General features: G+C 39.8%; 1 protein-coding gene across 1 annotated transcript in view; it reads right to left on the bottom strand.

Annotated features, from left to right (window-relative positions):
• Positions 1–27,900, bottom strand: part of rsph14 (radial spoke head 14 homolog) — a 625,753-nt gene that overhangs the window by 570,716 nt on the left and 27,137 nt on the right. The window contains exon 3 of the mRNA XM_080208528.1: positions 17,952–18,070. Within this exon, the coding sequence (XP_080064654.1) occupies positions 17,952–18,070 (119 nt within the window). The remainder of the gene's footprint in view (positions 1–17,951; positions 18,071–27,900) is intronic.

Here is a 27,900-nt window from a genome sequence, read left to right as displayed (position 1 = left end):
ACTGCTCAAGCTTACTGCTTATGGGCTTATGCATGTCAAACTTCATATTATATGGTTTATCCACACAGCTGTTGCTCTGTTTCTTGTGGGGTTTTCTACCATCAGGATATAATCTTGTATCTTCTTTCACACATGAAAACTACACTTGTTTTGTTTTAATTTAAACTTCATTCCAAGAATGTGCCCAAAAGGCAGAAGCTTGTGAAATATCTAGTTGCTATGATACTGTGTTGGGTTTCACTGTAATTATTATTTGCCACATTGCTGCATTGTGCTGAGCTGTGAAAGACATTGTGAAATGGCGTTTAAGCTTTGCAAGTAGATATGGGGAAATAACCATCATTAAGCATCGAACATTCAATTATGTTGGCGATAGGTTTAATAATAGGTGTATGATTAAGATGCATGGCAGCCAGTACGTATGATAAATGCCCCCCATTTAAAAGGGAACAATGATTCCAATGAGGAGTTCCACACATTTTACAAATTACAAATTAAACAGAAGCATCTGTTATAAGAACAATGATAGATCATACAGACAATTAGTAATATGCATTTTCAATCAAATAAAATCATAATTTTAAAAATCACAAAAACTAGTAAATAGAAAGAGCAGGCAATCCTTCATAAATTATTGTGGCAAATAGTAAATAATGGATAAAGCAGCCCTGGTTGGTAAAGTGGATGTGTGTCTCCTGTGGTCTCTCTTTCAATAGATTTTAACCAATGTATGGCATCAGCAAGTCCCAATCCATTATTTGATTTTGTTTAACTAAGTGTACAGCTACTACATAAAGACCAGAGGCAACACCATCAATTTCACATCACTGTTGGGTAGCCTTTTGAATTCATGACAAGAGGACTACACCCCCGGAATAAAGAATAGGAAAATCAGCTTGATTGTTGGACGATGTGTGTGTTTATACACGAGTATGTATCGAAAAAATGGAATCAGGACCATGCCTGTTGCATTTTTCTCGCATTAAACATGAAAAAGTTTCCAAATGCTATATTTCAGGTATGGTAAGGCAGCCCAAGATCATGGTTGCATGGAGCAGCTGTGGTGACAGTAGTGCAACTGATATAGATGTACTTATTTTTTAAATGTTAAAGAGGAATGTTTAGAAATTCAGCTCTATTCTACAGACAGTCGGCATGTCTGGTGAGATGCTGGGAAGGCAGGATAATCACTCATTTTAGCCATTCAGTGTTTCCTAAAATAGAGCAAAAGGACAGGGGAGATGCATTGATTAAAGGAATAAAATGTGAGTTTATGTCAGCAGGGTCATGTGATGATGTGGTCAATGGGTGGTGTGAGGTCTGGAGCAGCAAGTCTCTAATTTGTCAGTGTGATTACTTCTGGAACAAAACATCCTATCCTCACATTTATGCCAAAATTGTTGTGGTCTAGTCTGGCTTTAAAATAGGGTTGGTCCTGTACTCTACCACAATGGATTCTGCTGGTGAAAAAGTTAAAGTGAAGTTTATTTGTTAGCCACAAGTAGGCTTACATTAACATAGCAATGAGGTTACTGTGAAAATCCCCTAGTCGCCACAGTCCGGTTCTAGTATCGTCAATCCATCTAACCTGCAACATCTTTGGACTGTAGCAGGAAACTGGATCACCCAGAGGAAACCCATGCAGAACAGAGAAAGAATGTCTAAACTCCACATAGACAGTGACCCAAGCCGGAAATCGAACCAGGGTTCATGGTGCTGTGAGGCAGCAGTGTTAAGCACTGTGCCACCAAAATGACAGCGACTTCATGATTTTTAACATCATTTATTACTTTTTGTGCTGGTTCCATTTCAGTTAGAGTTCTGCTAAAGTCAGAGGGACTTGCAGGCTGTTCCTGAGAATTCTCTCTCCACAAAATCTCTATGGGATCTTCAAGACTGTCTTATTATTTGTGTTGGCTAACTTTATTTAAAAGTGGGTTTTGACCTATAAATGAAAGTGGCTTATTTGGAACTAGAACAGTGATAAGTTGGAAATTAAAGTTGTTCCCTTTCATTTTGTAAGCATTATTCCACAGTTAATGTTTAAGCTGTTCCCTTTGTTAGTGTTATATTTAAACTGTGTTATGCATAAAACTTGTTTTGATATAAAGAATCTCTCATTTGTCAGTGGAATTACTCCTGGAGTGAAACATCCTATCCTTATATTAATGCCAAAATAGAAAAATTGTTGCGGTCTAGTCTGGCTTCATAATATATCTTGGAGTTGGTCTGAGACTCTAACACAGCAGATTCTGCTGGCGGAAATGATAGCACCTTCATGATTTTTGACATAATTTATTAATTTTAACTTTGAGCCTTCCATGAAAAAGTTCAGGGAACAGGGGGTACCTTAAAAATTTTAGTCACAGTTAGTGACTAGATCAGAAATTCCAAGTATGTTAAGAAGATAGCCTTGAATCCAATTTTTTTTGATTTTGACATTAGGATGAGGAAATGATGTTTCGCTCCAGATATGATTCAAGTGATCCAACTAAGAAGCTTTATCAAAACAAACTTTATTTAAGAACACAGTTAGAATATAACAAGAAGAATTCGCATAAGTTTTACCAATTAAAATATTTAAATATGACAAAGTATAATTCTTAACAACTGTCTGGCTCTATTGTTCCAATGTAGGCAGCATACTCAGACCAATCTCTACTTCAGAATCAACACAAAACAGATATGCTGATGTAGATGCTTCATTTCCAACCTTTTAATCCCTGGACACCTGGCTTCTGACTCTCATGCAACAACCTCCAGGAAAGGATACATCCTTCAGCAGCAGAACCTCAGAGAAATAAAGCTAGTTTCTGGAAGATTCCAGTCTCTATGCTTCAGCAGCTCAGAGCTATTTTTTCTTTTTACAGCTCCCAAAAAGCAACTGTACAAGGTTTCTCTCTGAGAGGCTAGAACCGCCCAGTCACCTGCTATTACCAATTATCAACCTAATCAGGCCCTACTCTGCAAAACCGCAGGGGAAAACAGATTGAAAATAACAGATTGAAAGAAGCATTCTAGCAATTAGGACCAATTATGCTATTGCAGTAACAACAGGGTTGCCAGGGCCAGACAAAATGGCAGCAAATAAAACAAACTGCTAAAATAGATTGTACGCAAGAAACATGACTCAAATACATTTCTTAAAGGCACAGTATTGTCACATCATGACCAACTCCCTGTTTGCAGCATAATCCTTCTGCCTTAGATAACATTGTACCCTAGACTCCAAATTGGGCAAGGAAGCCCCATCTCACTGCAAATTGGCTGCCTTCCTGTCACTAATTGACATCGGATACTTGATTCACTGAAATAAGATATCAGAGGGCAGTGGTGGGTTGGGGTGAGTGGACAACTCCATTTTGTTCCACCTCCTTCACATCAGTTAAAACCATAAAATCTAATCCATGGAATAAGAGGGACAGTAGTAACACAGATACAAAATTGGCTGAATGACAGGAAATAAAGAGTAGTTGTCAATGGATGTTGTCTGGAGGATGAGCTGCAGTGGAGTTCTTCAGGGATTGGTGTGAGAATCCTGGTTCTTCCTGATATATGTTAATGACCTAGATCTTGGTATACAAGACACAATTTCAAAATTTGAAAGCAGTGTGAACAGTGACGAAGGTAGTGTAAGACTTCAAAAGGATGTAGGCAGATTGATGGAATGGGTAGATAAGTAGCAGGTGAAATTTAATGTAGGGAAGTGTGGAGTGATTCATTTCCATAGGGACTAGATTATAGAATTATATTAGGATTCCTAATTACAAGTGTGTGAACACTATAGATATGAATATTTATCTGAAGAATAGAACATTGATAAAACATTATAAACCAATAATAAAAATTGTTTTACTGAAACAAAACTTCTGTTTCCAAAGTTCTGCTCAAAAAAATTCCATGCAATTGGTGTTTCTGAACAGTAGATTTCTCCTCCATGGCTTCTTTTGGTCTCATTAAGACAAGCTTTTGACCCGATCTGGAGGCCTTCTTAAACACTCAATTAGATTTTAAAGGCCATTAGCCAAAGGCCATCATCATGATATCATAGGACTTTAATGCATAGGCTGTGGTCATGAGCTGTTTCTATTTTTAAGTCTGACATCTGAGAAGTTAAATTACTGAAAAACATGAACATTTCCATTTGTCTAACATCGCAATGCTTCCTGTGCATTGACTTGTTCAGATACTTAATGCAGCAGAGGAAAAAAATAGTTTTAATCTGTAATAGTTATTGAAACAAAACACAGCACTCTCATAGTGTAAAGCAGAATATTACATGCGAATGTTAGAAATGTGAAATTAAAACTGAAAAAGCTGGAAATACTCAAAAGGCCTGATGTTCTTTGGAGGGACAGAAGTTAATGTTTCAGGTCAATGACCTCTTGTCAAAACGAGGAAATGTTAGAGAGTGTGTCATAGGTTTTGAGCAAGGGGTGGATGTAAGTACAAAGAAAATAGGGTGGAAGACATGTCTGATTGTGTGGCTGATGTGATAAGCAAAGAATAAAGGAACAAAAGAAGTGCCTAGAGCAGGGGTGTTACTGTTTGAAAGCAAAAATAGGAGAAAAGCTGAAACAGGCAAAGGAAAGGAAGCAAAATGGGGGAGACGGAGTTTACAATCTGAAATTGTTGAACACTATGTTGAGTCTGGAAGACTACAAAGTGCCTAATAACAAGATGACGTGCTGTTTCCCAAGCTTCCATTGAACTTTATTAGAACAGTGCAGCAGGCTAAGGACAGAAATGTCATTGTGAGAATAGGGTGTAGAATAGTCAGGGTGTACACTGGCCACTGGAAGCTCAGGGTCATACCTGTACATTAAAGAGGCATTTCACAAAGCAGTCACCCAATCTTCATTTGGTCTCCTCATAGTAGAGGGGCCCACATCATCAGCAGTGAATACAGTAGACTAAATTGAAAGAGGCACACATAAATTGCTACGTCAGCTGGTGTGAGCATTGAGGGCCTTGGGTGGCAGAGGAGAGAAAAGGTAAAAGGGCAGTTATTACATCTCCTGTACTTGCATGGAAAGGTGCCAAAGGAAGTGGTGATTGAGGAGTGAACCAGGGTATCAGAGCTAGAGGGCACAGCCTCAAAATAAGTCGGGGGGGGGGGGGGCGCAGTTTAGAACAGAGTTGAGGAGAGACTTCTTCTCTCAGAGGGTGGTGAATCTCTGGAATTCTCTGCCCATTGAAGTGGTGGAGACTACCTCGTTGAATATGTTGGAATCACGGGGAGATAGATTTCTGATCGATAAGGGAATTAAGGGTTATGGGGAACAGGTGGGTAAGTGGAACTGATCCACTTCAGATCAGCCATGATCTTATTGAATGGCGGGGCAGGCTTGAAGGGCTAGATGGCCTACTCCTGCTCCTATTTCTCATGTTCTTATGTATCAGAGAGGGAACAATCCCTTCAGAATGTTGAAAGGCAAGTGGGGGACGTGTTTATTAGTGGCATCAAGCTGGAGGAGACAGAAAATGATCCACTGAATGTGAGGCTGGTAGATGTAAGATGAGGACAACAAACTCACTGTGGTTCTAGGTGGGAGAAGAGGGGAGAGCAGAAGTGTAGAAAGTGTGGAGAACTTGATTAAGAGCTCTATCAACCATGGTGGAAGTGAATCCATGTTGAAGGGAAAAGAGAAAACGCTGATGTTAAAGTCTGCATCATAGAATAAACATGATGGATATGAGGCATAGGGAGTGTCATGCCGAGAGATATGAAGGAATATATGATTCTGGCTACTTTTTTTAATGGACAAAGGCTTTACACTAACTGAAGTCTGAATAGCTACAAGTCACAAACAGAATTTCTAACCTTCAGAAAACACCAAGGATCTTGTTATTTCTGAGGATGCACTTGTGCCTCCTGAGATTATAGAAGTCAAATTCCAAGGAAATGCACAAAGATCCTTCATATTTCTAAGGCAAAACTTTGGCCAACAGAGACAATACATTTGTGAGGACAAAGGGACCCTTGAACCCTTTGAGACTTATTAATGGATGAAACATTAACCATTTCAAGGAATTAGATCAAGAACAGATCCTTTGCCCAAATCAAGGGAGAACAAATGAGAGTTATGTTACATGACACTCCTCCCCTACCACTACACAAAGGCAGTTTGCTATCTTCAATCAACAAAGCAGCAGAATATGAGTTCTGTCCATTAAACTGCCTGATCTTCATTTACACTGTTTTCTACTGGAACATTTGAATTTCCATACCAGTGCCTGCTACATGATTGATTCATCTCTCTGCACTTCTCCCGTCACTGAAGTCAGCGCTACTGGAAATGTGGATCACCCCTATCAATTTCAGCCTGCTAACTCCCTGTAGGAATATACTACTGGACTTTGGATTCTGAACTCTGGACTTACATGAAACAATAATTCTTATTTTTGTCTGTGATCTTTGCCGTGCATGTGGGTGGCCCGGTAGCACAGTGGTTAGCACAGCTGCTTCATTGCTCCAGGGTCCTGGGTTCGATTCCCAGCTCGGGTCACTGTCTGTGTGGAGTTTGCACATTCTCCTCGTGTCTATGTGCGTTTCTTCCGGTTTCCTCCCACAGTCCAAAGATGTGTGGGTTTGGTTGATTGGCCATGCTAAAATAGTCCCTTAGTGTCCTGAGATGCTTAGGTTAGATGGATTAATGGGTAAAATATATAGGGATGTGGGGGTAGGGCCTGGGTGGGATTGTGGTTGGTGCAGATTCGATGGGCTGAAGGGCCTCTTTCTGCACTGTAGGGTTCTATGATTCTACGTCTTTCTTTCCCTTATCCTTCTTATGATGTGGTGCACTTGGGTGAAACCCCATTTGTTTTGAACTTACGTAGAGTAAACTAACCCTCTAATTTTACCCTATCTCGAGTTTGTTGTGGGGTTATTAATGGAGGATTGGATCACTTCAAAACTGAAGGATTGGGAAAAAGAGGAAAATTAAAAGTCAAAAAACACCTTTGTGTTTACGGACAAGTGATGAGAGGAGAAATAAAAAGGGTTTTAAATTAAAAGCCCTCGTGCCCATTACAGAAGAATGAAATGGAGTCCTTACAAGGTTCAATATCATAATGAAATCAGGAGATGAATGTAATAGTCATACAAAATATTAAAGATTATCTTAGAAATACAAAGCAAGACTCAATTAATATCCTTCACTCACATAACAATCATCCGTGTATACATCTCAGCTCAAGATGACAGCTGACAAACATGGTTAATTCCTCTACTATCTCCCATCAGTGTTGTTTAGTTAGAGAACTAGCAAAATAAAACGTCAGCATGGTTACGTGGCCCTCACTGAGTACAGCTCACCATTGGCAAAAGAATTACAAGCACAGAGGGAATTATGAAATGATACAGGAAAGGCAGGAAGGAAAGCATCTTTATTCACTGCAACTGACCAAACGCTGCAATAAAGCATCTCCGATAAAATAAATTCTGACACTGTTACCAGAACAGTACGTCACGCAAATGAAATATCACCCTGATATCAGACAGGAAATTCTATTGGTTTGTAGAGATCAATGTAGTTCAGCAGCTACAACATAAATCCTCCATTTTATAGTATTTAATATCTTGTCATTTTGATTTCTTGTTGCTGTGGTATTATTGCTTCAGAAAAAGCACAGGAATGGCAAAAGGAGAATATTACCATGGAAAATAAGGATAAAGTACTTTCAATGCAACGTAATCCCAGCACACAGATGATAAAAATAAAATGTTTGCCTCTCATTCTGACGATGTTGATGCTGTTTGACTGGGTTAGATAAAATAGGTCAAGCACAATCGCAGAAATGTGGTAGCCATAGATCAGAATTGTTGAGGCCAAACTGATTTTCAAAAAAATCCAAGCCAAATTTGATTATTTTAAAATTTTTCCTTCACTTTGTGGCACTCAAGTCGTTAACTCCCGTGGCCCAAGTTCCTAAAACAAGCTGTGTGTCAAACATTACAATGTGGTCATAGAAATTGTACAATGCCAAATTCAATGTAATAAAGATAGGATAGAATCATAGAATTCTACAGTGCAGAAGGACACTATTCGATCCCTTGAGTCTGCACCGAACACAATCCCACCAGGCCCTGTGCCCATGACCCCATGCACTTACCCAAACTAGTCCCCCTGACACTAAGGGGCAATTTGGCATGGCGAATCCACCTAACCTGCACATCTTTGGAGTATGAGAGGAAACCCACGCAGTCACGGGGAGAATGTGCAAACTTCACACAGACAGTGACCCAAGCCAGGATTCGAGCCTGGGTCCCTGGCGTTGAGAGGCAGCAGTGCTAACCACTAACTAAAATAGCTCACTAAAGATAGCTAGACTTGGAGGCAAAGGCAGAAAACAGTGAGAATTGTCACTTGAGCACATACAAAACCAAAAAGAGACTGGCCTGTCTTGCAAATTTAGCAGAATATTTCTTCTTTCACAACATTCAAGATATAACAATTAGATATTTGATTTTCTCTTTACAAGTACTGACAGTGTTTGGTTTTAGTTCAGATACTCATTTGGAAGTTTTCTTTCAGTACAATCTGGAGATTACGAGCTTCCACTCACAATTCTACTTGAGTAGCAGAGATGCATCACTGAAGTTGTAGTTGTAACTTTTAGAACAACAGTGGCCAGAATGTGTGTTAAATATTTAAGTGGTTGCATGATTGCTTTAACAGCTGATCACATGATTTGATGGTGAAAGCATTAGTGTGTTTCATAGGCCGCTGTCTTGGTTTAATTTTCTGTGCTGTGTGGAGACTATCTCTTTCAATAAATCTGTCGTGTCTTATTTTGAATCCACATGTGGAAAACCATCTTATCTTTTTTGTGTAAAATCCATAACTACTAACATAGGACACTACAAAAAGAAAACTGGTGAAGAGTCAGAGTTTTCATTGAGAACATCAAGATAAACCCTGAGATAAAGAAAAAAATATTGTGGGTTCTTACACATCGATTATTAGAAGGCTACTTGGGAATTACCCATAAGAAGTCAAAACTGTAGCGAGTCACAAATATGCCAAAATTGGCCAGTGAATGAATGCTGGAGTAAGGATAGTCAATTCAAGAATTGTGGCAAAATGGGTCACATTGCAAAAGCTTGTTGGGCTAGACCAGCTCCCCTTGAAAAGAATATTCAGAAAAAGAATTTGGGTACCTTCAGGAAAAAGAACGAGTTGCATTCTGCAAAAAAAATTACAACATGAAAGAAAAGAATGATGACGGTGAATAACAGAATGTTCAGGAATATGTCGAAGAGCTCCAACTGAACATGAATTATATAGGGTGAATTACATAGACTCAAGGTGATTCAGAACTTAAGTGGACAACATATTAAGATGGAATTTGATACTGGTGCTGGTGTATCTATAATTCCTGAGGCTATTTACCAACAAAAATTGAAACATCTTTCTTTAAAATCAGCTGATGTGATTTTAAGGACATGCACAAAAGAGCATGTGCCATTAAAAGGTTACATCATGGTCACTGCTGAGTTGAAGTTGAAGTGAAATTGTCTCTCCATGTGGTCAGTGGTAATTTTCCAGCTCTATTTGGGGGATCATGGTTGGAGAAGATAAAACTTATGGAGTGGTCAATTTCCCAAACAGACCAGCAGCACCTTCTGGACAAATACAAGAGTGTATTCGATAAAACACAAATAAAGGGAGTTCAAGTGAAACTCAAGATAAAGCCTAATAGTTAACCAAAAAGTCTCAAAATAAGAGCAGTGCCTTAGGCCATTAGTACAGCTTGTTAACACTGCTGTGTTTGAGCCAGTTACAATGAGTGACTGGGCTACTCCCATTATACTTGTCATGAAATCAGATGGTTCAGTTTGCATTTATGATTATTTTAAAACAACTATAAATGCAATACTATGTGCTGATAAATTTCCACTTCCTTTAAGTGAGGATTTGTTTGCTGCGTTATCAAGTGGTCGATCTTTCACAAGTATATTTAAAGACGAATGTAGCTACTGAATCGCAACCATTGCTTACCATTATTCCTCATATATGAATGTTTTGAAATGAATTAAAAAAGATTGCCATTTGAAATAACATCCACACCAGCCCCATTCCAAAGACGAATAGATCAGATTTTAAGTAGTTAGCATTGCAGCATCATAGCTCCAGGGACCTGGGTTCGAATCCTGGTTTGGGTGACTGCATGTGCAGAGTCTGCATATTCTCCCCATGTCTGAGTGGGTTTCCTCCCAGTGTCTGGTTTCCTCCCACAATCCGAAAGACGTGCATTGGCCATGCTAAGTTCTCCCTCAGTGTAACCAAACAGGCACTGGAGCGTGACAACTAGGGGATTTTCACAGTAACTTCATTGCAATGTTAACGTAAGCTTACTTGTGACATAAATAAATAAACCTAAACTTGTACAGATGGCAGTATCTTGATGTTACCCTTTTTCTAGCTAACCTTTCATTGCTTGGAGGTCCTGGACACTAAGTTAGATGCCAGTTAGCTCCATATTTCCCCTTAAGGGATCCCATATATTGCAAAGCTGTGTCCCCCTTATCCTGTAGAGGAGGGCGTGCATCATGGGATCATGTGCTCATGGTTTTATCCTGTTATCCAGAGACCCCCCACTCTTTCTGATATTCTTTCTTTGTCTGTATAACAGGACATATTGACCACAACAATTGCAATGATTGATTAATTTGAACTATTTGTATGAATATTCATTGGACCTTTTTTGCATGTATATGTGGAATAATGATGTGGAGATGCTGGTGTTGGACTGGAGTGGGCACAATAAGAAGTCTCACAGCACCAGGTTAAAATGCAACAGGTTTATCTGGAATCACAAGCTTTCAATGCACTGCTCCTTTCTCAGGAAGGAGCAGCATTCCGAAAGCTCGTGATTCCAAATAAACCTGTTGGACTTTAACTTGGTATTGTGAGACTTCTTACTATGTGAAATAATGATTATTCTGTACTGTACTAGATTTTGGGGGTTTGTTGCGGTTTTGTGGTAAAATGGAAAACTTTCAATGTAAACATTCTTTTAAAAAAAGGTAAATTGCCATTTACTACTGAAAATCTAATACTGATCTAAAATAAAAGTTTATCAGTAGTTTAAGAACATAAGAAATAGGAGCAGGAGTAGGCCATCTCGCCCTTCGAGTCTGCCCTGCCATTCAATAAGATCATGGCTGATCTGAAGTGGATCAGTTCCACTTTCCCACTTTCTCCCCATAACCCTTAATTCCCTTGTCTATCAAAAACCTATCTAACCGTGACTTAAATATATTTAGCAAGGTAGCCTCCACCACTTCAACGGGCAGAGAATTCCAGAGATTCACCACCCTTTGAGTGAAGAAGTTCCTCCTCAACTCCAATCTAAACTGCAGCCCCCCCCCCCCTTATCTTGAGGCTGTGCCCTCTAGTTCTGCTATCCTTTCTAAGCAGGAAGAATCTCTCTACCTCTACCCAATCCATCCCCTTCACTATCTTACATGTCTCTATAAGATTCCCCCCTCAGCCTTCTAAACTCCAACGAGTACAGACCCAGTCTATTTAGTCTCTCTTCATAGTCCAACCCCCTCATCTCTGGTATCAGCCTAGTGAACCTCCTCTGCACTCCCTCCAAGGCCAATATATCCTTCCGCAAGTGTGGTGACCAAAACTGCACACAGTACTCCAGCTGCGGCCTCACCAGTACCCTGTACAGTTGCAACAAGACCTCCCTACTTTTATAATCTATCCCGCTCGCTATAAAGGCCAACATCCCATTCACCTTCTTGATCACCTGCTGCACCTGCAGACTGGGTTTTTGCAACTCATGCACAAGGACCCCCACGTTCCTCTGCACCTTAGCATGCTGCAGCTTTTTGCCTTTTAAATAATAATTCCTCCTACTATTATTTCTGCTAAAGTGGATAACCTCACACTTGCCAACATTATACTCCATCTGCCAGGTCCTCGCCCACTTGCTTAGCCTATCCAGATCCCTCTGCAGACTTTCCACACCCTCTACGCAATTTGCTTTTCCACTCATCTTCGTGTCATCAGCAAATTTCGTCACCCTACACTCAGCTCCCTCCTCCAGATCGTTTATATAAATGGTAAACAGCTGAGGCCTCAGCACCGAACTGTGCAGCACTCCACTAGTCACCAACCACCAATCAGAATAGCACCCATTGATACCAACTCTCTGCTTCCTATTAGACAGCCAATCCTTATCCACGCTAAACGTTTATTCCATCCACAACTGAATGAAAGTCAGGCAGTTCCTACAACAGACAGACAATAAACTCTACCATTTTCTGGTAGTCAGGACAAACTGCTCCCCACATTTAACTTCATTCCATCTTCCCCATTTTTGGATTTGAACTCTCTTACGCTTAAATCTCTCAACCACATTTTTAAAAATTTACCAATGTAACCTATATGGTAGAACAGTGCAACAAATGTGCAGGTGACCATTGGATGGAACACGCCTCTGTTGAATAACTATTATTCCAATGTTTCCCGGATTGTTCCAGAACAGATTGACAGAAATTATGAGGATCCTCAGCTGAGCCATCACCTCCGCACCAGCAACATGAGACAAACATTGGTGCTGCATTCAGTGTAAGCAATTCAAATCTTTCCCCACCTTTCTTCACCATATTACTGTTGGTCAGTGACTTGACTCAGTAATTTGGGGGAAAACTGACATCACAGTTGATTAATTTCAAAAATCTTCATTTTTTTTCAGAAAAGCATTTAATTACACATGGTTCTCACCCCAAAAATGAAGGGAAGTTATGTGTTTTGTTTCTACCTAGTCCTGTATTTATTCTGTGCTACTTTCACTCTAAAACTTCAGGTAGACATTGATCGGTGGAAAGTTAATGTTTGATGGGTATTGAAGCCACTTCAATCTAGAGAGCAATGCCTATAATTTACTTGCCGGGACAGAACGCTCCATTTCCTGCCAGGATCTGAAGTTGCAGCCACTCTAACAGTGAATTATTATTCCTACCCACCGAGCCAGCAAAGACCACAGCTGAAATGGAACAGGGAAGCCTTCCTCACCAAACTGCAGAACACCAGAATCTCTAAACCAACTATTCACCTGCTGAACTCAGTGCTACTGGAATCTCAAATCATAATGACCATATTGCTGAATCATGTACTATCCACAATGCAGGGACTGTTTTGTATACCTTTTTTTAAAACTTACTTACTTTGGACTCAGTTCTCACTTCTAATTTGTATGAATGTATGTGCGTGTGCTTTTTCATTTTCTTGCTATTAGTAGTTGATAACCTCACTCTATTTTTAACTCAGGAAAATCTGGTTATTTACTTTAAAACATAAACATCAGGACTGGGAAAAGGCATCTGCAAAGGGAAGGATCCTTTTTATATTAATCTTGTGTGACCAACAGGGAGGGTTGAATAAAGATAGAGGCAGTTCACCCTCCTGTCTGGAGGTATTCCAACCAGACAGTAACAAATTGAGTGATCTTGTCAGGATTAACAATTTTGGGGAACCCCACTTGGGGACCAGTCGTAACATAATAAAAACAAGACATGGCTGAGGTTATGAGTAGATGCAATAATTGAGTACGCAGCTGTTAATGGACTGTTGCTCAGCAACATAGGCACAAAGCATAGAGGGAACATCGATTAGCATATAAATCATCCTAGAAGCCTTGAAAAATCCATCCAAAAACAGGAGTTGACTTATACGCCAAGTACAAAAGTAAACAATTCCCATGTGAATGGTCGCCATTTTGAAATGTCCTTGCTGTCTGACAGAGAGTAGGCATGCCTTGCGTTCCTCTGCGTCTTTGCAACATAGCCCATATCACCTGCTTGATCTCCTCTACCCAGAAATATGGTACATGAAAGTAATTTATGGGGTGAAAAGTTGAGGTGAACATCTCACACGACTACAGCACATCGTGGCTGAAAATAGTGGCTGACTTGCAGACTGAATATAAGCAAATATATGATATTGGGAAAAGGGAAAAAAAAGATTGTCTTAAACACTGGGTCAACTTATAAGCTGCGATTTATGATAAATAAATATTAATAATTCATCATGGGAGCAAAAGATACATAACTCTGTGATGAGAACGAAGGAATGCACAATCAAATGTGGAAGTTCAGAACTTGTTATCAGTCAATTCTATGCTTCTCCAAAGGGTGCAATAACCACCCCAGACTCCAATCAATGGGAAATCCATGAACAATTCATCCCACTATAAAAACTCCTGAAAATGTTATTCTTTGGTGAACAAAAACTGGATTTTTGACAGTGTACCAAGTTCATAATTACTGCTGAGAAACATTCCTGGCCCTGAAAAAACATTACTACCTAAAAAACCTTTCTGACCTTGAGTGGTTAATGTTATATTTGGTAAATTTCTCCACAATTCCAAAAACTTCTATATATTCTGAAAATACATTTTTGATACAAGCTTGTTCATAATATTTCAGCATCTTTCTTAATTCTATGCGTGTGTCCCAATTATTTATACCACTCTGTAAAGCTTCTAATTAAAGTTAAAAATTCAATGCATTTTACTTCCTACTTTATCATCTGTAAAATCTCCTTGATCTGGTTCCAGAGTCAAAGTAACATCAGGAAACCAGCAATGCATACCATGGAGACTGAGATATCTTTTTGGATCGCTTTCTTAGATGTCAGCAGCAAGCACCATTGTTTTGCCACTGACTGCAAAACATGGGCAGATTGAAAATATAATGAGGTTGTAGGTTGGTACTAAATAGTATTGCAGTATTTTTTTCTGACATCTGTCTTTTTCTTTGTCACGAGGTTTACATGATATTTGAGTGGTACAGCGCTTCAATAAATCTGCTTTATTACTTTGATGGGCAAATCACATTTAATCTGCAGCTGCATTGACAATCAAACGAGTTATACTATGGTTCCATACATCCTGTGATTAATGCAGTTATCCCAAGTAAATTAATAACAATAATCTGGAAGAATTAAACGAATCCTGGTTCAACCTGGTTGAACTCAAAAAGTAAACAACCAGGATTTAACAATGGAGAATGAACAAACAAACTGAATGGCCACTGAACACATTCACAGCTATAAGTCTGAATACAGCTTTAAAATTTAGGTTCTTTGCACCATCTGGTGGCAAGTCACACAACACAAATTAATTTTGGGGAGGCATAAAACTGGGTAGTGGGCCTTCTCAGATCATCATATGTATCAGAAAAATCGCAGACAGAATGGTCTCATTTAATTTGACAACTCAGAGTCCCTCATAACCACTGAAATGGGGGAAGTAGTATGATTCTCAATCAATTAGAATGAACCTTTGTTCGAAATTATAGTGCTTCATGTAGAGTGCTGGGAATCAGCAGCACATCATTTTTCAAATGCTAACATCATAATACCAAATAGGCAAATTAACCACAAGGATCTAAGGTGTAATACATTTGGAATAGGATAACTAGAAAATGGTTTTAATTTTTTCTCCTCTGTGGTTTAAGAAATTCAACATAATAAAGCATTATAATTGCTTTCTATTTCTATTAAGATGCGATCGTACTTTGAGCAAGAAATACTGTTGATCTCATAAAAACAAATAGATGAGAGGGGATATGGAGCCCACAAAGCAGATGGAATATCAAAGTCCGGGTTAACCATTTACCAGTAGGAAGGTGAAACAGCAACTCTGCTCTATGTGTAAGCATTTTTGGACAGCTTTGTTTTTTTTCACAACTTATTCCCTCAAGGATTTTACTGATCTGGTGTCAGAGTGACTAATAAGTGCGAATAAATGCATTGTATTACAGATATGAAAGAAAGATAATGGTGCAACAGTCATGCTTTGGCATTGTCATTGCTTATAGCAGCAGCATGAAGCCTACATTGAATACCTCCAAATCATAGTTGCAAATGTAATTTTTGTTAATAGGCATATTATTTAATAGCATGTATTCACTCAGGTCTGGTTTGCTGTCTGTAATAATTATCTACAATATATTAAATCTGTGCGTTACATTAAAAACAATGAGTTGTGTCAACATTCTAAAGATACTGCATCTGTAGGTGAAAGGTGGCAGTGCAAACATAATATGTAACAAACTAATTGCAAAAGGACATCACTTCATGTTGTGACAACCACCGGGCAGCACAATGAACTCTCAATGGTTAAAAGGAATTTCTGTTCAAAAATATATAACACCCACTTCACACTGTATGGGCAAAATGTATTTGCACTTCACAATATAACAAATTTTCCAAATTGCAAATACATCCAGCAATCGCAGAATGCTGCATTATAGGATTGGAATCAATAGGCAGCAGGAAAAGCTGGACAGCGAGTTTTATTGCTTGCAGATAAATCATTCAAACAACAGCTTGTTGTACATGTAAATCCAGGAAAACATAGTCAACAATCCACCCATCTCAACCGTAAATATATGGACACTTTCCTCGTGAAACACACATGGCAAAGACAGGCCACTGTGAAGACGACCTCTAATTGGCTTAATTCAGCCACCTCTATCTGTGTAGGCATTGGTAATTATATCTGAGGTGTAAATCAAGCTTCTATCACTAGATTACCCAAGTAAATTCATTTTGAAAAAAATTCTAGACCAACCGTATCACAAATCAAAAATGACACATGGAGAAGGAATCCAGAATAAATATATGGACAGTACAAATTGTGGAAAACAGCACTGAGTAAAACAAAATCAAAATACTCCAGACGCTGCAAATCTGTAATAAAAATGAGTGACAACTATTTCAACTACAAATATGGTGTACTTTCTTTGTCCTTCATACCTCCAACTCCCCTTTTACAACGTTTCTCGTTTTCATCAACATACATAGGATGAAGTGGGAGATATGGCACAGAAACAAGCCATTTGACCCATCAGTCCATGTTGGTGGTCATGCTTGAACCTCCTCCCATCTATCCTCATCAATGACTACCCAAATAAAAGTAATAAATAGGTCAAAATCTTACCATCGTTCATGCCAGCTGGATTTTCCCATCCCGTTGCAGTGAACGAAGATTTGGTTGGCCGCCAAGTTCTCCAACCTCACTGTGGCGGGAGCATGGCGTAAACAGCAGGTAGTCTTTCACTGTCCACTCAATTAAGATACCTCACAATTTTGAAAACCTCCAAAAAGTCCCACCAAATTATTTTCTTGCACATTTCAATAATGCCCTATAAATACTGGCAATTAGACATCACACAACCTTTGTCCGATTCCAATCTTGTGTATGTACAGGTCAGTAACACAGTTTTATCACAATTTCAATTTCACCTTTAGAAAAGTAGAACATATCCAGAGCTTTAAAGTTTCTTAAAATATATTACAATCTCTCATGCATAGAGAGAAATAATCTTTTCTTATCATGCAAAAGCTGTTAAAAGTGCGCAAACTGTGTCCAAAAGATATGCTTTGCTACTCAAAAGATCCGTATGAATTGTCACAAATATAAGTTATTTAATTAATTCTAAATTTCTAATATCAAATTCATATCTCCTCTAACATACTGTACTGTGCAGGGAAAGTATAACAAAACTATGACCATGTAATATCTTCTCCCTACAGATCCTCTGTTACTAAGAGAATGTATCAATCTGTGTGATGTTCCTCAATTATGAAATAAAATTGGTCACAATTACTCACTGAACATGTTGAATAAATGGTGTGTGGGTAGCTGAACAGAGCGAGAAGCACATCACACAATTTTACATTTAAGAATTATATATTTTTCATCTGATAATAGTGGAATGGCGCATAATTCTAGAAACACATATCAGATTTAAAAGAGTTCAAATGTCAGTTCAACACCGGAAACATTTCAGTTTCTCAAACAATCCAACTTGCTGTAGTTGCCCTAAACTGACATGAACTTTTTAAAACATGCATGTCACTCATAACATTCATTTCTTTGCTCAATACATTTTTTTTAACCCTGCTGAATTAAGATCCTACCTGCAGGGATTTGTGCGAACATCTCCATAACCATGTGCATGTTTTTACGACAGATATCCTCAGGATCATCAAGCAGATCAGACAATGGCACAATCACATCATGTTCCAAAAATGCAAACCTGCAGGAGAAAAGAAAACAAGGAGTAAATAATAATAAAAGTATTGTGCAACAAACTTGGTATGACTTGGCATCATTAAACATACAAAGCGCATTTTGGATAATGGAATTTGTATTTGTTACACTTCATGAAAGACTATACAAGCTGTTTACTTGTATGCACCATTAATTTCAGGAAAATATTCGCTCAAATTACTTTTTTTAATACTGGCATTGTGTTCACTTCATCTTTTACATGGCTGAAATTTCTCTCAATTTCAGAATAGCATTCACACATCAAACATCATGTTTGATGGCTGGCTCAGGCACAATAGGCCAAAGAGTCTTTCTGTACTGTTAAACTTTATGATTCCACTGCAGCTCACTTCTATTTTGCCCAGTTTACCAAGTCCTCCTCTTTAGCATTAGTAATTACACTTTGCTTTGTAAATAAAAGGCAAATATGGCATCATAGAATCATGGAAACCCTACAGTGCAGAAAGAGGGCATTCGGCCCATTGAGTCTGTACCGACCACAATCTCGCCCAGGCCCTACCTCCATATCCCTATATATTTTACCCGCTAGTCCTTCTAACCTACACATCTCAGACACTAAGGGGTATTTTGGCATGGCCAATCAACCTAACCCGCATATCAGGTTCCAATGCCATTGCCACTGCTCCTATTCTTGATAATAATCTAATAATAAAGTTTCAGAATGAAGAACATAGCAGCAAAAGACATTTAAAACTGGAAGACATTCCCTCAATCCAATTCAAAATGGAGCAGAATAACAGCAGAGAATAAGGGAAACTTCCACCTGTGAGACCTATCATCATCTCACTGTACCAATCTGGACTTCCCTCTCAATATTCCCACTGAGTCTTTCAATGGTCACTCCTTCCCTGTTGGAAGAATGACAGCGTATGAGAATCCCATCAGATTTCCCTGGCATCTGTCTCAGCTATCACAATTTCCTGGGACCATAAGAAATGGGAGTTAGTGTAGGCTTTACAGCCCATCAAGCCTGCTCCACCATTCAATAAGACTGTGATTGATCTCATCATAGTCTTAGCACCACTTTCCTGTTTGTTCCCATACCTTTCACTCCCTTGCAGATCACAAATCTGTGAAAATTTATGTTAAGTATGAATCCAGCCAGTAGAGTGTTTTTCCTTTGACACCCACTGACATATTACAAGGGCTCTTAGCTGTCACATTCAAATGCTGCTTTGGCCTTGGGCAGTCAATCTCATCACACTATAATTTCAGAAATTCCGAGGTGTATTAAGAAGTTAATCTAGACCCTAAGTTTTACTTTTGATTTTGGCCTCTTTTAAGATCAAACCAATTAAACAAACTCAAGTTAAATCAGGACAAAGTAAAAGGGGCAGCTCCCCAAAAGAAGGGGGAGCAGCCCAAGCAAAATCAAAGTACAAAGGAAACTTTAAAAACGTCAAATTAAAATGTGATTATTAGGGTCAATAATGCACCCCAACCCCTGCGGTGCCCAATGGCCGAAGGCATCAACTGCGCCCGTGGACACTGCATGCTCCCTCTCCAGGGAAACCTGGCCATGAACGTAGCCACAGTAGTGGGGCAGACAGTCAGGATGGACAGCCTCCTCGATTGCCCGCTGCCTGGACCTGTAAATGGCACACTTTGCCAGGCACAGGAGCAGGTTCACGAGGAGGTCGCCATCCCAACCTGCCCCTCTCCGCACCAGGTGTGCGTAGATCAGGAGCATGAGACTGAAGTGCAAACAAAACATTAATAAAAGGTTCTTCAGGAAAACAAAAAGGGAGTGCAAGCTAAGACACAAAATATAGACATGGTCCACGGACTCCACAAAGCCACAGAAGGGACAAGCTTTGGAGCCCATGAACCAGTGAATCCTACAGTTGTGCAGAACTGCTGCATGCATCACCGCCCCCACCACCCCCCCCACCCCACCCCAGGTCCCTGATGTAATTGGGGGAGATCCCTCCGTAAAGGGACATTCGCTGGGGAGCTCCGCCGCCTGACGGCAACATGTCTGTCCAGGCGACAGGCAAGGATGCGGTAGCAGAAGGTGTGCAGCAGCAGCCCGTACAGGAAACGCCTCCACATGGCGGAAAAAGGCATGGAGGACATTTCTGCGAGGTGGCTCATGCTGTGGGGCACCTGACCCGAGGAAGTGGACTGAGGCTTTGGGCCAACTCGGAATTCCATCCGAGCAGAGGAACGCTCGGGCGGGATCCCACTGCACACATGCGATGCCTCGAGACCACGTGCACTTTTGGGGATGAGCACGACCGTCCTAAGGTCTTGGATGGCTTTGGTCGTGCGCCGGACGGACACATTTTTGATTTTGGCATCAGGGTGAATATAAGGTGTTTTGCTCCAGGTATGATTCAATTGACCCATGAGGAAGCTTTTATCAAAACAAGCTTATTTAAGAACATAGTTAGAATATAACAAAAGGAATTAGCATAACTTTTACCAATTAAAATACTTCAGCATGACAAAGTGTAATTCTTAATACTAATCCATCTCTAATGTTCCAACTTAGCAGTATCCCTAGACATAAATTCCTTGTTCAGAACCAGTTAAAGCCAGAAGCAGATGAGCTTCTGTCGATGCTAGATTTCCAGCCTTTTAACACCTTGCACAGAGATCCAGACAGATACCTGTCTTCTGACTTTCATACAGCAGACCATCAGAGAAAGATCCACTCCCACACAGCAGAATCTCAGAGATAAACCTCATCTCTGGCAGATCCTAATCTCCAGACTTCAGAGACTCAAGCCAGAATTTTACCACCTCGCCCGCTTCAGAATCAAGGCGGGTGAGGCTCGCAGGACAGCATCCTACTTCGGCCTCGGGCAGGATTTTATGAGCTTCAAGTAGGCAAGGGGTAAAATTCCAGACTGAGAGTTACTTCTTCTTTCTATAGCTCCCAAGGAGTGACTGAGTTTTTTTTTGTGTATAAACCTAGCTCCACCTAGCCACATGATTGATTCCCTGTCAATCATCCTAATCAAGCCCTACTCTGCAAAACCCCAGAGAAACACTAAGCACAACAAAACAGCATCAGTCCAGATTAAAAGAAACATTCTAGCAATTAAGAACAATTATACTGCTACAGTAACAATAGTGCTGGTTTTAGACCTAGTAGCACTAATAAAATGGAAGGGATCTCTAAAAATAACCTGTACAGAAACATGACCAAAACATGTTCCTTAAAGGTGACAGTATCATCACCTTTGAAATTAAGCTCCCGTGAAGATTCTAGAACTTGTGAAATTTACAGAGTTTGATTATTTTAAAACCGAGGCACTGGGGGAAGGGAGCCAGGGATGATTGTTTAGGGGGATTTTATACTGTGATATAGAATACCAAATTTTCTTTAACTGATTTGCCTGGTTTTTCATAGACCAGTTAAAACCTTCAGGAGCCTGTTCGCGTATTTTCTTCTGATTTGCAGAATTTACTTATTATTATTTAGTCAATGCAAATCATTGAAACCAAACAATAGCCTCATTTGTGGAATTTTAGGCGATTAATTAACCACTTAGTCTGTAGGCGGGACATTATTAGTTGTTTGATTTCACGAAGAAATTAGAGAGAAGACAAAAAAGATATTAGGGCTAAAGGGATCATGGGATGGGGGGGAGGAGGGATAAGAATGTTTATTTTGCTGATCAACCATGACCAAAATGAATGGCGGAACAGGTTTGAAGGGCCAAATGGCCTACTCCTGTTTCTATTTTCTGTGTTTCTATGTTAAACTGGTCTTTTTAGTAGATGTTCAACTGGCCTGACAGCTTCTGCAGGAGTTGACAATTATACCCTGATTCTCTCTTTGATTCTGTCTGCTTTACATTGGGGAGTCTGTCTCTCGCATTCCTTGGCTTTCAAAAATTAGCATCTGTGTGCTTCCACTCATCTCTCAGCTGTCCAGGTTAGCTGCTTCTTGCTGTTAAGATCAGATACAAATCGCCCTATCTCAATTTCTGCTAATATTGTTACTGGAAAAAGGATGTATCTTATCATCCCCTTTGAATGTTGGCTACTGCGGTCACCAGACATATTGTCCCCTGTTGCTGGATAGATACATTCTATCATTCCCTTTATTAATTCTGGATCCTGCTCTTATCAGGCAAATCCATGAGAAAATGTTGAGTGTCAGAACTTGTAGTTTAATGGTCTACTACATATGGAATTAATATGGGACTGAGTACAGTCCTACCCACACATTGATGAAAGGGAGCATATTGGAGAGCACCAAATAATGACATCATGGTGGGGCGAGAAATAAACAAAGAAATAAAATGGTACAGCAATTTTCGTGGATGATTTTAATCTGTATATCAAATGGTCAAATCAGGTCGGTCAAGGCAGCCTTGAGGGGGAATTCATAGAATGTATCTGTGATAGGTTCCTTGAACAGTATGTAATGGAATCATCAAGTGAGCAAGCGATCCTAGATCTGGTCCTATGTAATGAGACAGGAGTAATTAATGATCTTGCAGTTAGGGATCCTCTTGGAAGAAGCAATCACAGTATGGTTGAATTTAAAATGCAGATGGAGAATGAGAAGGTGAAATCCAATATCAGTGAATTGTGCTTAAACTAAGGAGACTGTAAAGGGATGAGGGAGTTGGCTAAGGTAGACTGGGAGCAAAAACTTTATGGTGGGACAATTGAGGAACAGTGGAGGACTTTCAAAGCGATCTTTCACAGTGCTCAGCAAAAATATATACCAGTGATAAGGAAGGACTGTAGAAAAAGAGATAATCAGCCATGGATATCTAAGGAAATAAAGGAGGGTATCAAATTGAAAGAAAATGCATACAAAGTGGCAAAGATTAATGGGAACCTAGAGGATTGGGAAACCTTTAAAGGTCAGCAGAAAGCCATAAAAAAAGCTATAAAGAAAGGTAAGATGGATTATGAGAGTAATCTAGCTCAGAATATAAAAACAGATAGCAAAAGTTTCTACAAATATGTAAAACGAAAAAGAGTCGTGAAAGTAAACATTGGTTCTTTAGAGGACGAGAAGGGGGATGTAATAACTGGAAATGAGAAAATAGCTGAGAATTGAACAGGTATTTTGTGTCAGTCTTCATAGTGGAAGTCTCAAATAACATGCCAAAAATTGATGACAGGAAGGCTATGGCAGGTGAAAACCTGGAAACTACCATTATCACGAAAGAGGTAGTGTTGGGCAAGTTAATGGGGCTAAAGGTAGACAAGTCTCCTGGTCCTGATGGAATGCATCTCAGGGTACTAAAAGAGATGGCAGAAGAAATAGCAAATGCACTCGTGGTAATTTTGCTGGACTCTGGGATGGTTCCCGCAGATTGGAAAACAGCAAATGTGATGCCACTGTTTAAAAAAGGAGGTAGACAAAATCAGGTAACTATAGGCCAGTTAGCTTAACTTCTGTAGTAGGGAAAATGCTTGAATCTATCATCAAGGAAGAAATAGCGAGACATCTGGATATAAATTGTCCTATTAGTAAGACGCAGCATGGGCTCATGAAGGGCAGATCATGTTTGACGAATTTGGTGGAATTCTTTGAAAACATTATACGTGCAGTGGACAACGGGGAACCTGTGGATCTGGTGTATCTGGATTTCCAGAAAACTGACATCATCCATTTTGGTAGGAATAACAGCAAAATGGACTATTATTTAAATGGTAAAAAATTACAGCATGCTGCTGTGCAGAGGGACCTGGGTGTCCTTGTGCAGGAATCTCAAGGAGTTGGTTTGCCAGGTACAGCAGGTAATTAAGAAGGCAAATGAAATTTTGTCCTTCATTACTAGAGGGATGGAGTTTAAAACAGCGAGGTTATGTTGCAGCTGTATAAGGTGCTGGTGAGGACATACCTGGAGTACTGTGTACAGTTTTGATCTCCTTGCTTGAGAAAGGATATTCTGGTACTGGAGATGGTGCAGAGGAGATTCACTAGGTTGATTCCGGAGCTGAGAGGATTGGCTTATGAGTAATGACTGAGTAGATTGGGGCTATACTGACTGGAATTCAGAAGAATGAGGGGAGATCTTATAGAAACATATAAAATTAAGAAGGGAACAGATAAAAGGGGAGCGAAGTTATCTCCACTGGCGGGTGAAACTAGAACTAGGGAGCTTAGCCTCAAAATAAGGGGAAGGAGATTTAGGACTGAGATGAGGCGGAACTTCTTCACACAAAGGGTTGTGAATCTGTGGAATTCCCTGCCCAGTGAAGCAGTTGAGGCTACCCCATTGAATGTTTTTAAGGCAAGGATAAATTTTTGAACAGTAAAGGAATTAAGGGTTATGGTGAGCAGGTGGGTAAGTGGAGCTGAGTCCACAAAAAGATCAGCCATGATCTTATTGAATGGCAGAGCAGGCTTGAGGGGCCAGATGGCTTAATCCTGCTCCTAGTTCTTATGTTCTTATTAGCTGCACCTAAGGGTCAGTGTGCTGTTGGACAAAGCTATGTGCAAACCTAAGCATGGAGACAGCTCCTGGCTTGTACCTTTTACCGTATACTTGTAAATAGTTCTAAAAGACTTACAGTTAACCCACTTCAGACTATGAAGACTTTATTAGAACCTACTGAGCTGTAAACAGTACCCCACAACAAATTTGGTCCTTAAAAACAGGTGCAGGACTGGGCCATTCAGCCCTTCAAATCTACTTCAGCATTCATAATGATCCATTATGAACCATTCTCTGATTCCTTTAGCCCCAAGGGCTATATCTAACTCCTTCTTGAAAGCACACAATGTTTTTGGCCTCAACTATGGTAGAGAATTCCACAGACTCACGATTCTCTGGGTGAAGAAATTTCTCCTTATTTCAGTTCTAAATAGTCTACCCCATATCCTCAGACTGTGACCCCTAACTCTGGACTTCCCTGTCACCAGGACGATCCTGCATCTGCCCTGACCAGTCCTGTTAAAATTTTATAGGTCTCTACGCAATCCCCCTAATTCTTCTCAATTCCAGTCAATATAATCCAAACTGACTTAATTTCTCCTCATATGTCAGTCCTACCATCCCAGGAATCAGTCTGTTAAACTTTCACTGCACTTCCTCCATACCAAGAACATCCTTCCTCAGTTTTGGTATGTAGACCAAATCTGCACACAATAGTCCAGGTGTGGCCTCATCAAGGCCTTGTATAACTGTAGTAAGGCACTCCTGCTCCTCTACTCGAATCCCCTTGCAATGAAGGCAATATACCATTTGCTTTCTTCACATCCTGCTGCACCTGTATGTATACTTTCAGTGACAAGGACACCCAGATCTCACTGCACGTTCCCCTCTCTCAATCTATAGACATTCAGATAATAATGTACTTTCCTATTTTTGCTACCAAAGTGAATAATTTCACATTTATCCACATCATACTCGGGGCAGAGGAGGTTGAGAGGGGACATGATTGAGATACATAAAATTATGAGGGGCACAGATAGACAGAAAGAAACCTTTCACCAAGGTGGAGGGATCAATGATGAAGGAGCATAGAGATAAGGTAAGGGGCAGGAGGTATAGAAGGGACGCGAGGAAAATCTTTTTCCACCAAGGGGGTGGTGGGAGTCTGGATCTCACTGTCTGAAAGGTTGGTGGAGGCAGAGACCCTCACAACATTTAAGAAGTATTTAGATGTGCACTTGCGATGCCAATGCATACAAGGCTGTGGACAAAGTGCTGAAAAATGGGAATGATTCCCTTTTGTAGATCCTTGCTGACTCTGTCCAATCGTGCCATTGTTTTCCAAGTGCTCTGTTGTTAAATCTTTCATAATAGATACTAGCATTTTCCCCACAAGTAACACCAATCCAACTGGTCTATTATTCCTAGCTTTCTCTCTATCTCCCTTTTTAAATAGCGGAGTGACATTAGCTACCGTCCAATCCATAGGGACTGGTCTAAAGTCTAACAGATCTTGGAAGGTGACCATTGAAGATGGGGGTTTTCTCTCAGGTACTAAGTATTGAGTATTAAATACAAAGACTCGCCAAAGACAGTAAGCTGGTTAAAGACGTTCTTTATTGACCAGCAGGTGCTGGGATAAAGGCAGCTGAGTAATCCAGCTCCTTTCTTAAGTTTACAATGCAGTGTCAAAACGGTTACACATTTTTGAAACTTCAATTCTCCGCCTACCCTGTCATCCTAACTCCAATTGTCTCGGTACATATTATTTATCTTAGCTAATTGCATACTACCTTCCAGCACAATTAGGAATTCATTGGTCCATAGGACCTGGAAGTTCTTATCCACTGTTCCTAAGCAACCTCACTTATGTAAATCTGTGAGGTTCAAAAGTTGCCTTCCCAATGCAATCCACAGAGTTGAAAAGGTGAAGTTCCCACTGTCTCATTCTGCTTCATTATCAGTAAGAATTGAATACTTGATATACATTGTAAATATTTCTATTCACATTGTTTATATGTCTATTCACTGTCTAAAGTATAACAATTTTTTTTTAGTTTTCCCATTTTATTTCGCAACTACTGTACATAAAGGCACAGTACCACAGCAGGTCAATGTACAAGATCTTCTCATGACCAGCATCCAAGGTGCCTCTTAACTGTTGGTCTTAGAAAAAGATGTATAAACAAAAGCGTCAGAGTCCATTTGCCATGTAATATTTAACAAAGCCTGGTCAGTACTGCATCTTCAGCAGTCGTTCACCTGGACCTCTGCCTCATCTTTCGCCTTTTACGCTTCAGCCTGCACGTGTGCTTCTTCCGCCACTTCACTCTCATGTCGACAAGGATCTCAAGACCTCATTGACTCTTTCTGTTGATATGACTGTATTCTGTGGCTTACTGTTCCCAAAGAACGTGGCCTGTCTGGTCTAACCCTTGCAATTTGACCAAGGTGTTCAATATATTTAAAAAATACTTGTTTAAATCTGAAATACATGTTTTAATTTCGATAGCAGCAGTTGTGTATGTGTCATGCAAGTAGTACCTTGTACAAAAATAAGTAGAAGGCACATTGTGGTCCCTATTCGAAATTAATTTCTCCTGTTTAGTAATTTTATTCTTTTTTAAATCCTGGGGTTTTCATTCCAGGGTTTTCCGACTTTCTCTAACACCACCAATGCATCCATTATTTCTAGGGCAACTTCCTTAAGTGCTTGGGGATGTAGATTATCAGTCCCTGGAATTTATCGGCCTTCAATCCCATCAACACCCAATTTCCCTAACACCATTTCCCTACTATTATTGATTTCCTTCATTTCCTCCCCCTCACTGAACCCCAACATTTCTAGTGTTATCTGTGTCCTCCTCTATAGAAACAGAACCAAAGCATGTATTTAGTTGGTCAGTCATTTCTTTGATCGCAATTATAAATTCCGTTCTGGCTGCAAGAGACCTACCAATCTTTTTCCCTTCAGTTCTTATGCACCCACAAGCATACTTGATTTTCTCTTTCTTAATCATCCCTTTATCCTCCTTTATTAACTGCTCCCAATTATTAGGTCTGCTGTTTATTCTGGCCAGTTTGTATGGCTCTTCCTTGGAACTAATGCCATCTCTAATTTCTCTGTAAGCCCTGGTTTGGTCACCTTCCCCATTCTATTTTGCATCAGACATGAATGAACAATTGTTGCAGTTCATCAATGCGCTCTTTGAGTGTTTGCCATTACCTATCCACCATCATCCCTTTAAGTAATGTTCCCCAATCCATCACAGCTGGATTGAAAGCTGGCCGCTGATGTGAGAATCTCAATTAAATGTATTTAAAAATGAGATCTGCCAATGTGTGATAAAGAGAATGGCAAAGCAAAGTGCTACTACATATGATTGCACCAAGCTGTAATGGTGTCTTCTTCAACAAAAAAAAAACTAGTCTTTTATTC

Source organism: Carcharhinus amblyrhynchos, chromosome 20 (assembly GCF_965287045.1).
Source record: "Carcharhinus amblyrhynchos chromosome 20, sCarAmb.v2.hapA, whole genome shotgun sequence".
In the NCBI taxonomy this organism is placed as follows: Eukaryota; Metazoa; Chordata; class Chondrichthyes; order Carcharhiniformes; family Carcharhinidae; genus Carcharhinus; species Carcharhinus amblyrhynchos.
This window is presented reverse-complemented; position numbering and strand designations above follow the sequence as displayed.